Genomic DNA, 13906 nt, shown 5'->3' with positions numbered 1-13906 from the left:
CAACCTAGGGTGTACCCCAGAACACTGATGTGTGGAGCCCAGCCAGTCTGGGGCAATCTCAGAGTGCTTTCAGGGCTGGGCAGTGGTCCGCGCTGTCTGCTTCGGTGTTGACATCTTTTCCAGGACAGCATCTGTAGTCCCTTTGTGGACTACTCTCAGATTTGAGTCTCTAGCCCTGAATACTCTGCCAAGATCTGGATCTGTATTTACTGAGGGTGGGTGGGGTGGGGAGGAGCTCCATGTTTACATTCAGTATTTAGTGCATATCTTAGCGGTTAAAGTGGAACTAATTCTCATTCTTCTTCTGTTTCCTCCCTTGTTGTCTCTTTCACATTTGATTCAACCTACGTGGTCTAAAATAATTTTTTTTTTTAAAGATAGGGTCTCACTCTGTTGCCCAGGCTGGAATGCACCATCATGGCTAACTGTAGCCCTGACCTCCCCAGGCTCAGGTGATCATCCCATATCAGTCCCCTGAGCAGTGGGACTACAGGCACGTACCACCACGCCTGGCTAACTTTTGTATTTTTTGTAGAGACCGGATTTCACCATGTTGCCCAGGCTGGTCTCAAACTCTTGGGCTCAAGCAGTCTGCCCGCCTCGGCCTCCCAAAATCCTGGCATTAAAGTTGTGAGCCATTGTGCCCTGCCTGAAATAATCTTTAAGACTGTCCTTTCCCTGTCTTAACTTAGACTCTTACCCTTTCCTTTTTGGACCTTTGGTGATAGCCTCTTAATTCATCTTCTCTGTTTCTGTTTTTTTCTTCCTTTGTCTTTATCCATTAAGTTAGTACTGAGTTATTACTTTAAGACACAGGTCAAATGTCACGTTCCCTTGAGTGCCTAAAGATAGTCTGTAACTCCTGGAGCACGGCCCACATGGGGCTGTGATTTCTGGCCTCTGTTAGTCTCTCATCCTTGTGTGCACTGTGGTGGGGACTGGACTGCACCCCAGGGGCAGGTCTTCACTGCCCTCCTCTGACTGAATGAGTAGACGAGTCAAACCTTTCCATTCACTCGTTAAACCTCAGAGGCCCTGAATGCTCATGGCTCACTTTTTAATTTTATTTTTTACATTACCTTATTTATTCATTTATTTTAGTTTTTAAAATTTTAGTGTTTTTTTTTTTTGAATTGTATCTCGCTTTATTGCCCAGGCTAGAGTACAGTGGAATGAATGATCTCAATTCACTGCAACCTCTACCTCCTGGTCTCAAGTAATTCTGCCACCTCAGCCTCCCGCGTAGGTGGGACTACCTACAAGCGTGTGCCACCACACCTGGCTAATTTTTTGTATTTTTGTTAGAGTTGGGGTTTTGCCATGTTGTCCAGGCTGGTCTTGTACTCCTGAACTCAAGCGATCCACCTACCTTGGCCTCCCAAGTGCTGGAATTACAGGCGTGAGCCACCACGCCTGGCCTCGTTGGTAGAATTGGGTCTGTTGTGGTTGTGAGACTGAAGCCTGGGCTCTTGGAGGCCGCCCCTCCCTACAGGCAGTTCACTGACTGCTTCCTTCTTCAAGGTGGAGACCCATCTCTTCAGGACAGTGCAGGGGGATGGAAAGAGGGAGAGGCAAATTGAAACCAAGAAAGAGCGTAATAGTTACATAAGACAAAATAGATTTCAAGACAAAAACTATAAAAGGACACCAAAAAAACTGTTATGTAATATAAGGGGGCCAGTTCAGCAAGAGGTTATAACTATTATAAATATATATATATGCACCCAACACTGGAGCACCCAGGTATATAAAACAAATATTAGAGCTAAAGAGAGAGATAGACCTTAATACATTAATAGATGGAGGCTTCAACACTCTGCTTTCAGCATTGGACAGATCATCCAGAAAAAATTAACAAACCTCAGACTTAATCTGCACTATAGACCAAATGGACTTAATAGATATTTCTAGAACATTTCATCTGATGGTTGCAGAATGTATATTGTTCTCTTTACCACATGGATCATCCTCAAAAGTAGACTATATGTTAGGCCACAAAATAAGTCATTAAAATTTCGAACCTTGGGCCGAGCGCAGTGGCTCACACCTATAATCTCAGCACTTTGGGAGGCCGAGGCAGGCGGATCACCTGAGGTCAGGAGTTCAAGATCAGCCTGGCCAACATGGTGAAACCCCATCTCTACAAAAATACGAAAATTAGTCAGGTGTGATGGCAGGTACCTGTAATCCCAGCTGCTCAGGAGGCTGAGGTGGGAGAGTCACTTGACCCAGGAGGTGGAGGTTGCAGTGAGCCAAGATCGCTCTATTGCACTCCAGACTGGGCAACAGAGCAAGACTGTTTGTAAAAAAAAAATAAAAAAATTTCAAACCTTGATACTAAAAGCAGACAAAGACACGTCAAAGAAAGAAAACTACAGGCCAGTGTCTCTGATGAATATTGATGCAAATATCCTCAACAAAATACTAGCAAACCCAGTTCAGCAATATATTAGAAAGATCATTCATTGTGACCAGGTTGGGTTTATCCCTGGGTTACAAGGATGGTTCAACATATGCAAATCAATCAATGTGATGCGTCGTATCAACAGAAGGATATAAACCATGTGATTATTTCAACCGATGCTGAAAAAGCATTTGGTAAAATTCAACATCCTTTCATGATAAAAACTCTAAAACTGGTTATGGAAGAAATATACTTCAACATAATAAAAGCCCTATATGACCCACAGCTAGTATCATACTGAATGGTGAAAAACTGAAAGCCATTCCTCTAAGATCTGGAACATGACAAGGATGCTCCGTGTGACCACTGTTATTCAACATGTCACTGGAAGTTCTTGCTAGAGCAGTCAGATGAGAAAAAAATAAAGGGCATCCGCATTGGAAAGGAATAAGTCCAATTATCCTTGTTTGCAGATGATATGATCTTATATTTGGAAAAACCTAAAGACTCCACAAGAAAATGATTAGAACTGATAAATTCAGTGCAACTGGCAGGATACAAAATCAACATACAAAAATCAGTAGCATTTCCGTAGCATTTCTATGTGCTAACAGTGAACAGTATGAAAAAGAAAAGAGTAATGTCATTTACAGAAGGCACACATGAAATTAAATATGTAGGAAGTAATCAAAGATCATTACAAAGATCTCTGTAATGAAAACTCCAAAACACTGATGAAAGAAAGAGGACACACAAAAAAAGGAAAAATATTTCATGTTCATGGATTAGAAGAATCTATACTGTTAAAATGTCCATACTACTCAAAGCAATCTACAGATTCATTGCAATCCCTAGCAAAATACCAATGACATTCTTCACAGAAAGAGAAAAAGAAATACTGAAATTTATATTGAACTACAAAAAACCCAAAAAAGCTAATGCTATCCTAATTAAAAAGAAACAAACTAGAGGAATCAGATTACCTGACTTCAAATTATACAGCAGAGCTATACTAACCAAAACAGCATAGTACTGGCATAAAAACACAAATAAACCAAAACAAATCCACACACCTACAGTGAACTCGTTTTTTTTTTTTTTTTTGAGACGGAGTTTCGCTCGTTACCCAGGCTGGAGTGCAATGGCGTGATCTCGGCTCACCGCAACCTCTGCCTCCTGGGTTCAGGCAATTCTCCTGCCTCAGCCTCTTGAGTAGCTGGGACTACAGGCACGCACCACCATGCCCAGCTAATTTTTTGTATTAGTAGAGACAGGGTTTCACCATGTTGACCAGGATGGTCTCGATCTCTTGACCTCGTGATCCACCCTCCTCGGCCTCCCAAAGTGCTGGGATTACAGGCTTGAGCCACTGCATCTGGCCCAGTGAACTCATTTTTGGCAAAGGTACCAAGCACATACACTGGGGGAAAGACAGTCTCTTCAATAAATGGTGCTGGGAAAACTAGATATCTATATGCAGAAGAATGAAGCTAGATTTCTATCTTTTGCCATATAAAAGTTAAAAAATTATGTTGAGTATTTGATCACAGTGGACTATAACTAGAAATCAATAATGAGGAATTTTGGAAACTCCACAAACACATGGGAATTAAACAGTATGCTCCTGAATGACCAGCAGGTCAATGAAGAAATTAAGAATGAAATTAAACAGTTTCTTGAAACAAATGGTAGTGGAAACACAGTATACGAAACCTGTTGAATACAGTGAAAGCAGTACTAAGAGGAAAATTTAGAAGTGCCTGCATCGAAAAAGTAGAAAAACTTCAAATAAATAACCTAATGATACATCTTGGAGAACTAGAAAAGCAAGAGCTAACCAAACCCCAAATTAGAAGGATAGAAATAATAAAGATCAGAGCAGAAATAAAATGAAGAAATTGAAATGAAGAAAATAATTGAAAAGACAAATGAAACGGTAAGTTGGTTTTTTTAGAAGATAAATGAAATTGATGAACCTTCAGGCAGACTAAGAGAAAAAGAGAGAAGACCCAAATAAATAAAATCAGAGATGAAAAAGTAGACATTACATCTGATAGTGCAGAAATTCAAAGGATCATTAGATTTTATGAACAATCATATGCCAATAAATTGGAAAACCTGGAAGAAATGGGTAAGTTTTCAGGTCAGGTGTCATGGCTCATGATCCCGGCACTTTGGGAGGCTGAGGCGGGTGGATCACTTGAGGTCAGGAGTTCGAGACCAGTCTGGCCAACGTGGTGAAACTTCATCTCTACTAAAAATACAAAAATTAGCCAGACGTGGTGGTGTGTGCCTGTAATTCCAGCTGTGTGGGAGGCTGAGGCACAAGAATCACTTGAGCCTGGGAGGCGGAGGTTGCAGTGAGCTGAGATTGTGTTACTGCACTGCAGCCTGGGTGACAGAGTGAGACTCTGAATCAAAAAAAAAAAAAAAAAAGGGTAATTTTGCAGGCACATACAGCCTTCCAAGATTGAACCGTGAAGAAATCCAGGACTTGAATGTATGAATAACAGGTAATGAGATTGAAACTATAATAATAAAAAGTCTTCCAGCAAAGAAAAGCCCAGGACCCAGTGGCTTCACTGCTGAGTTTTACCAAACATTTAGAGAACAACTATTACTGATCCTACTGAAACTATTCTGAAAAATAAAGAAGGAAGGAATACTTCTAGACTTATTCTACAAGGCCAGTATTACCCTGATACCAAAACCAGATGAAGACATCAAAAAAAAAGAAAACAGACCAGTATCCCTGATGAATATTGATGCAAAAATATGCAACAAAATACTAGCAAACCAAATTCGACAACACATTAAAAAGATCATTCATCATGACCAAAGTGGGGTTTATTCCAGGGACGCAAGGATGGTTCACCACATCCAAATCAACCAGTTAAATACATCATATCAGTAGAATGAAGGTTAAAAACCATACGATCATTTAAATTCATGCTGAAAAGGCATTCGATAAAATTCAACATCCTTTTATGATAAAAACCCTTAAAAAACTGGTTATAGAAGGAACATAGGTTAACATAATAAAAGCCATATATGACAGACACACAGTATCATACTGAAAGGTGAAAAACTGAAAGCCTTTCCTCTGAGATCTGAAACAGACAAGGATGCCCACTGTCACCACTGTTTTTCAATGTAATACTGGAAGTCCTAGCTAGAGTAGCTAGATAAGAGAGAGAACTAAAGGCCAGGTGCAGTGGCTCACATCTGTAATCCCAGCACTTTGGGAGACTGAGATAAATGGATCACTTGAGTTCAGGAATTTGAGACCAACTTGGCCAACATGGTGATACCCTGTCTCTACGAAAAATACAAAAAATTAGCTGGGCATGATGACGGCTGCCTGTTGTCTCAGCTACGTGGAAGGCTGAGGCAGGGGAATCACTTGAAGCCTGGAGGTGGAGGTTGCAGTGAGCCGAGATTGTGCCACTGTATTCCAGCCTGGGCTACAGAGCAAGACTCTATCTCAGAAAAAAAAAATAAAGGGTACCCAAATTGTAAATGAAGAAGCCAAATTATCCTTGTTTGCAGATGATTATTTGGAAAAACCTAAAAACTCCAAAAAATCATTAGAACTGATAATTTCAGTAAAATTGCAGGATACTAAATTAACATAAGAATATCAGTAGTTTGAGATGGAGTCTCGCTCTGTCCCCCAGGCTGGATTGCAGTGGCTCGATCTCGGCTCACTGCAACCTCTGCCTCCCAGGTTCAAGTGATGATCTTGCCTCAACTGCTTGAGTAGCTGGGATTATAGGCATCTGCCACCACACCTGGCTAATTTTTGTATTTTTAGTAGAGAGGAGGTTTCACCAGATTGGTCAGACTAGTTTTGAACTCCTGACCTCAGGTGATCTGCCCGCCTTGGCCTCCCAAAGTGCTGGGATTATAGGTGTCAACCACCTCACCCAGCCAAATCAGTAGCATTTCTATACATCAACAGTGAGCAATATGAAAAATAAAAAAAAATCCCGTTTATGATAGCTACAATTAAAGTAAAAGCAAAATATCTAGGAATAAGCTTAAGAAGTGGAAGATCTCTACTATAAGAACTGTAAAATGTTGATACAGGAAATTGAAGACATGCAAAAAAATGGAAGAAATACGCCATATTCATGGATTGGAAGAATTTATATTGTTAAAATGTCTGTGCTACCCAAAGCAATCTACAGATTCAGTGTAATCCCTATGAAAATACCAACGCCATTCTTCACAGAAGTAGAAAAAAATCCTGAATTTTATATAGAATCACAAAAGAGACATAATAGCCAAAGCCATCCTGAGCTAAAAACAAAACTGGAGAAATTGCATTACTTGACTTAAAATTATACTACAATCACTTCGTGGTCTCTTTTGGCTTAGATCAAGTGCAGATTTTACTACAAAGGTATCATAAGCAAAATAGCATGGCACTGGTATAAAAGCAGACACATGGACCAATAGAACAGAATAGAGAACCCAGAAATAGATTCATACATCTACAGTGAATTTATTTTTGACAGAGGTGCCCAGAGCATACATTAGGGAAAGGATAGTCTCACTGCTAAATGGTGCTGGGAAAATGGGATATCCATATGCAGAAAAATGAAACTAGACCCCTATCTCTCACCATATACAAAAATCGCATCAAAATAGATTAAAGACTTAAACCTAGGACTTCAGACTATGAAAGTGCTAAAAAAAAGAAACACTGAGGAAACTCTCCAGGACATTGCACTGTGTAATGTTTTCTTGAGTAATACCTCATACACACAGGCAATGAAAGCTAAGATGGACAAATGGGTTCACCTCAAGTTAAAAGGCTTCTGCACAGCAAAGAAAAGAACCAACAAAATGAAGAGACAACCCACAGAAAGGGAGGAAATATTTGCAAGCTACCCATCTGTCAAGGTATTAATATAAGCAGCTCAAGCAACTCTATAGGAAAAAATCTAATAATCCAATAAAAATTGGCGAAAGATTTGAATAGACATTTCTCAAAAGATAAATGGCAAACAGGCAGTATGAACAGGTGCTCCACATGATTGCGGGCAAATCAAAATGATAATGAGATCTCCCCCTAATTAAAATGGCCTATATCCAGAAGACGAGAACAAATGCTGGCCATCATGTGGGGAAAAGGGAACCCTTGTACGTTGTTGGTGGAAATATAAATTAGCACAGCCATAGGGAGAACAGTTTGGAGGTTCCTCCAAAAACTAAAAATAGGACTATTATATGATCCAGCAATCCCACTGGTAGGTATATACCCAGAGGAAAGAATATCAGTATGTTGAAGAAACATCTGTTCTCCCATGTTGATTGCAGCAGTATTCACAATAGCCAGGATTTGGAAGCAGCCTCAGTGTCCCCCAGCAGATGAATGCATAAAGAAAAGTGGTATATATACGCAGTGGAGTACTATTCAACCATAAAAAAGAATGGAATACTGTCGTTTGCAACAACAGGGATAGAACTGGAGGTCATTGTGTTAAGTCAGGTACAGAATATCATGAGCCAGGCCCAGAAAAACGAACTTTGGATGTTCTCATTTATTTGTAGGAGCTAAGCAAATGAAAGTAATTGAACTCATGGAAATAGAGTAGGATGATGATTATCAGAGACTGGGAAAAATAGTGGGCAGGAAGTGCGGATAGTTAATGGGCATAAAAATAGAGTTAAATAGAATGTATAAAAATCTAGTACTTGACAGCATAACAGGGTGACTACAGTCAATTTATTGTCCATTTAAAAATAAAGTATAATTGGATTGTAACACAAAGGATAAATACTTTAGGTATTGAGTACTTCATTTACTCTGATGTGATGATTACGCATAGTATGCATGTATGAAAATAGCTCATGTAACCCATGCGTACATACAACTAGTCTGTATCTACAGAAGTTAAAAAAAAAAAATGGGCGAACATATTGATCTCCTTTAATTAAAAATGCCTTTTTTTTTTTTTTTTGCCAGACAAGAGGGCTTCTGTTGCATATGCAGTTTTCAGAATGGATGCCTTCCCCCATGTCTGAAATGCTGTCTTTTCCTGTTCTGGGAAAAGCTTTTCTGACTAACAAATGCTGATGAGCAAAGGTGGTTTTCATTTTGATATTCACAGTTGTTATAATTATTTTAAATTTGGCCGGGAGTCTTTATCAGTCTTTCAATAGCTTTTTTTTTTTTTTTTGAGATGAAGTCTCGCTCTTGTTATCGTGGCTGGAGTACAGTGCACAATCTCGGCTCACTGCAACTTTCGCCTCCTGAGTTCAAGCTATTCTCCTGCCTCAGCCTACTGAGTAGCTGGGGTTACAGGCATCTGCCACCATGCCCAACTAATTTTTGTATTTTTAGTAAAGACGGAGTTTTGCGATGTTGGCCAGGCTGATCTCAAACTCCTGACCTCAAGTGATCTGCCACCTCGACCTCCCATAATCCTAGGATTACAGGCGTGAGCCTCCACACGAGGCCTTGAACAGCTTTTTCTTTGAGGAAACAAGATATTCCAGGCTTATCTTTGTCTGCCCTGGCCCTTGAATCTACCTATTTTGCCTAAGAGCCCTGGTTTCTTTTAGTGGTAAATGGTACTCAGAGACCAGTATCTGGATACTTGCTGTCAGATTGCCATTGATTCTAGTCCTTTCCAAAAACAGAGTAAGTAAATATATTCAAAAGTAAAGTTTAGGCTGGGTGTGGTGACTCACCGGAGGCCAAGGTGAGTGGATCACAAGGTCAAGAGATTGAGACCATCCTGGCCAACATGGTGAAACCCTGTCTCTACTAAAAATACAAAAATCAGCTGGACGTGGTAGTGCACCTGTAGTTACAGCTACTTGGGAGGCTAAGGCAAGAGAATCACTTGAACCCGGGACGTGGAGGTTGTGGTGAGCTAAGATTGTGCCACTGCACTCCAGCCTGGTGACAAGGTAAGACTCTGTTTGAAAAAAAAAAAAAGTAAAGTTCATAGATTTCCAGTCCAAGTTGTTTTTCAAAATTTCTTTGATTTTTCCCCTCTCTTTTACACTTAAAATCTTATTTTTTTATTTATTTTTTTGAGATGGAGTCTCGCTCTGTTGCCCAGGCTGGGCTGCAGTGACGCAATCTCAGCTCACTGAAACCTCCGCCTCCTGGGTTCAAGCTATTCTCCTGCCTTAGCCTCCTGAGTAACTGGAATTACAGGCATGTGCCACCACACCTGGCTAATTCTTTGTATTTTTATTTTTTGTATTTTTGTTTGTCTATTTATTTATTTATTAGAGACAGGGTTTCACCATGTTGGCCGGGATGGTCTTGATCTCCTGACCTCGTGATCCTCCTGCCTCGGCCTCCCAAAGTGCTCGGATTACAGACATGAGCCACTGTGCCTGGCCACGTTTTTTTTTTTTTTTTGTATGTTACACGAGAGGTAGCATAGTATTTACACTATTATTATTTTCATTTACATTTCCTGGATGATTTTCATTAAATGTAAAATGGTTAAGTCACTAATTTACTAAATCATTGATTTTATTAATGAATGATTGAATACATAAGGGGGATTGAGTTTTTTTCATATCATTCTTGAAAAATTGCAATGTGAGTGTGAGCACTCCGTAAGCTTATCTTGTTTATCATTGCCAGCTTGCTTTCACGAGAGATGGACTCTGTGGTTTGTGGAATGAAATGGTTAAAGATGGAGAAATTGTATACACTGGAACAGAATCAACCCAGAATGGAGAGCTCCCTACTAGAAAAGGTAAGGGCCTTTAACTAGTGTTTTTTATTTTGTAAAGACCATTATAAAATGCATTTTACAGAAGTTTTGTAATGTGCTATAGGTACAGGAACTTCGAGCTTACCTCTTTGAAGTTTTGCTTTTTACTTTGGAGATTGTTGTCTAAAATGGTAGTTAATACAAGCTGCCTGGATTTTATTGTTTTATGTGAATTGAAGGCATTTTTATTGCAAAACCATCTTGCTGCATTTGTGGTGTTCTTTAGTGTCTAGCGTGCAGCTTATAGGAACTGGTTGGTATTTAAGTTTTGAGACAGATCTTGTCTTGGCTAACTAAATACTGATTATTATAAGATTCCATGAAAATAATTATTTCTGACATTTTTCCTGTATGCCTTTCCTTTGGGAGTGTATTACACACATTTTGGAAGCCTTTGGCCTGCAAGGAAATGCCAGTGAACAATCTTATTTAGACTTGTAGTTTTTTTTTTTTTTTCCTTGAGATGGAGTCTTGCTCTGTCATCCAGGCTGGAGTGCAGAGGCGTGATCTTGGCTCACTGCAACCTCTACCTCCCGGGTTCAAGCGATTCTCTTGCCTCAGCCTCCCAAGTAGCTGGGACTACAGGTGCATGCTACCACGCCCAGCTAATTTTTGTATTTTTAGTAGAGATGGGGTTTTACCACATTGGCCAGGATGGTCTCGATCTCTTGACCTCATGACCCACCCGCTTTGACCTCCCAGAGTACTGGGATTACAAGCATGAACCACAGCGCCCAGCCTGGCTTGTAGTTTTGAGAGATCAATAAGATAATCATTAGGTTGTTCATAACTGTGGCTATGTGTCAGAATCACTATTGAGGTTTTTTTTAAAAAAATGGGTGCTTGTATATACCCTAAGCTTGGTGAATCTGAAAAGCCTTGCTTGAGACCCATTGTTGAAGTTTGTTGGTCCACCTACTTGAGAGTCAACAACATGGATAAAGCTACTACCTTAGAAAGTATTTCTTCTAAGCTGAAATAGCTCAGTTGGGAGAGTGTTAGACTGAAGACACTATTTCTTCTTCTTTTGTGGAATGAATTGGGATAGTGTCCACTTGAAAATACATGGGGGCTGGCTGTAGTGGATCATGCATATAATCTCAGCAATGTGGGAGGCTGAGGTGGGCAGATGATTTGAGGTTGGGAGTTAAAGACCAGCCTGGCCAATATGGTGAAACCCCATCTCTACTAAAAATACAAAAATTAGCCAGGCATGGTGGTGGATGCCTGTAATCCCAAGTACTTGGGAGGCTGAGACAGGAGAATTGCTTGAACCCAGGAGGTGGAGGTTGCAGTGAGCCGAGATTATGCCGCTGCACTCCAGCCTGGGCGACAGAGTGAGACTCCATCTCAAAAACAAAAACAAACAAAAGTCCATGGGAAAAAGTATTAGTCTCCCTTTTCAGTTTCAATGTCAAGCAGAGTTACCCTTTTTTAAAAATATTTGTTTGAAAATATTAACACACACACATTAGCTGAAAGACGTGTGCAGTGAGTGGCTGCAGACCCACCCCCGTGTTCTGCCACTGCGTTTGGCTCCACATCTTGTCCATCCACTGTCTCACCTAGTTCCTTAGACACTCAAGTATGTCAGTAATTCCAGTTCAGCTTTATATTTTGACTTTCAGGTAAAATTTATGTATAATGAAATGCATTTGTTTTTGAGTTTACCTTTCACAATTTTGATAAATGTAACCTGTGTAACCCACATCTTTATCATGACTCTTGCTTAGAAACTTCTCTTGTGTCCTGCCCCTTCTTCCCAGAGGCAACAGCTGGCCTGATCTTCCTCCAGCATTGGCTAATTGTGCCTGTTTTAGAACTCCATAAATGGAATCATGTAGGCAGGCTCTGCTGTGTGTGTCGTCTTTCACTCTGCATAGTATTTTTGATTTTCATCCTTTTTTTTTTAACAACATAATGGGTTTATGTTTAATATAACACTTCTCATCAGGAGGCTATTACTCAGTTAATATAACGTTTCTTCTAACATTGAATCTCTTTTCCATGTCAATGTCTATAGTGGTTTTTTTTTTTTTTTTACATTAAGTCTTTTCTCTATTTCAGTATTAGATACACTGAATACATTTTTCTGAATTTTTTTTTTTCCCCAGAGATAGAAGTTTCCTTTTTTGGCTGTTTGATATCTAAATACAATATTAACTTGGGAGATAACAAAAGAAAAGTCTAATAAAAATACAGAGAACAGACTCTGGTTCAGGAGGCAGTGATTACAACTGAATCTTGGTGATATCCTAGGATTCTGGGCAAAGCTTCTTTTTCCTGTTTCACATGCTTTGAGAATTCTAAAACTATGAAATATTCTGTAAATTTCAGTCATCTTACTTCTTTGACTTCCTTTCTAACCAGCAAATAAAAATTACATGCTGCATTTTTCAGTGCATCATTTGTACCAAACAAAACATATTTTCCCCATATATGTATCAATTTGTTCCCATTTCATGGAAACAAAGAATGTAAAACTCCCCTACTTAACTGATTCTTGGAAACTTTCAGACACTGAAGCTTAGGTTTGAGCTCCAATAGCACAAAGGTTTTCAGGGTGAGGTTTCATTCATTAGGCTCTTCAAAGTCACATCAGTTCATTTTTCTTTCATGCATATACCCTCAAGCAGGCGCAAATACCTGTGATACTGAGAACCACACCTTTAACGAGAGAGCAGTTGCATCAAGACTTCTGTTTAGACAACGGGCAGCACCAGAAGCAGTGACTAAGGACAATTGTGTTGAAACTGAGGTCATGATTTTGGGGTCCTGAGGGCTAAAGTTTCCAAAAAAAATGGTATATATAGAATTCTATCTGACTTGAAATTTTCCTTTTCTAGACCTCTGGATGCTGAGGCTAAGAGTGTCCATATGACAATGCCTTCCATGTCAGGAATCAGCATCCTTTTTTTTTTTTCCACGTGTCAGTAATTCATTCTGTGTATTTTAAAAAGTTTTAGCCTCTTCCTCCTAGCCCTCCAGTATTTGTTAATTAATTAAAATGTTTCCCAAAGTGTTTTCTGTGAAACCTTAGTTCTAAAAGATACTCTAAGAAAAGCTAAGTACATGAAAAATCCAAAGTATATGTTTTATTCATTGCATTTGATGAAATTTTTTGTCCTTTGTTCTTTTAAAAATCGTGGTTAGAAAGCAGATCATGATTGTTCTTCTGTAGATCCCAAATGATTGGGATTTTTAGGGAGTTGTTTTTTGGCATTTAGTAAATGTTTTCATTTTTAGTGTGGCATGATGTGTGCTTTTTATTATTAGAGAATATAGATAGATTTACACATACCAAATTCCATTTTTTTTTCAACTAAGAAATATTTTAATCTAGGAAATCTTGGGATTGTTACACATATAAAACCTTATCTCTGAGAGCCTTTTCTACTCTTCTTACCACGGGTCCACTCACAAATCCCAGCTGGTGCACAGTGGCACTGCCCCAAATAAAAGGAACCTAAGAGCTTGGTCCCAAGACCCCCCACCATCCTGGTGGGTTTGCTCGGCCTTCAGGACGTGTGACTATAGCTTCTTGGGGTAGGTACAGGGCAATCAAAATCGAGGAATAAACACTCCAGCAAAGCAACCATTATTTGTCCACAAAAACAGTGAAAGACAGTGATATAAAATTAACAAACCAAATATAAATCTAAGGCCATTCTGCATTCCCAGAACTTGTTTTTATATTTGCGCGGTGTTATTGGTCAACCACTCACCAATTTTCTGCGTCTATCTGACGTAC

General features: G+C 39.5%; 1 protein-coding gene and 1 pseudogene across 4 annotated transcripts in view; one reads left to right on the top strand and one right to left on the bottom strand.

The window, feature by feature from the left end:
• Window positions 1–13906, top strand: part of HERC2 (HECT and RLD domain containing E3 ubiquitin protein ligase 2) — a 205901-nt gene that overhangs the window by 14842 nt on the left and 177153 nt on the right. For all 4 annotated transcript variants that reach the window (XR_010339213.1, XM_064367822.1, XM_064367824.1 and 1 more), the window contains exon 3: window positions 10023–10137. Coding sequence is in view for 3 of the 4 variants with exons in the window: in XM_064367822.1 (XP_064223892.1) it covers window positions 10023–10137 (115 nt within the window). In the remaining variant the exon portion in view is untranslated. The remainder of the gene's footprint in view (window positions 1–10022; window positions 10138–13906) is intronic.
• LOC135271065 (small integral membrane protein 30-like) lies at window positions 12749–12918 on the bottom strand (annotated as a pseudogene).

The sequence above is a fragment of the Aotus nancymaae genome, unplaced genomic scaffold, assembly GCF_030222135.1.
Source record: "Aotus nancymaae isolate 86718 unplaced genomic scaffold, 86718_ANA_hifiasm-v0.15.2.pri h1tg000075l, whole genome shotgun sequence".
NCBI classification, from domain to species: domain Eukaryota; kingdom Metazoa; phylum Chordata; class Mammalia; order Primates; family Aotidae; genus Aotus; species Aotus nancymaae.
Note: the sequence above shows the minus strand (reverse complement) of the source record. Positions and strands in the feature narration are given on the sequence as shown.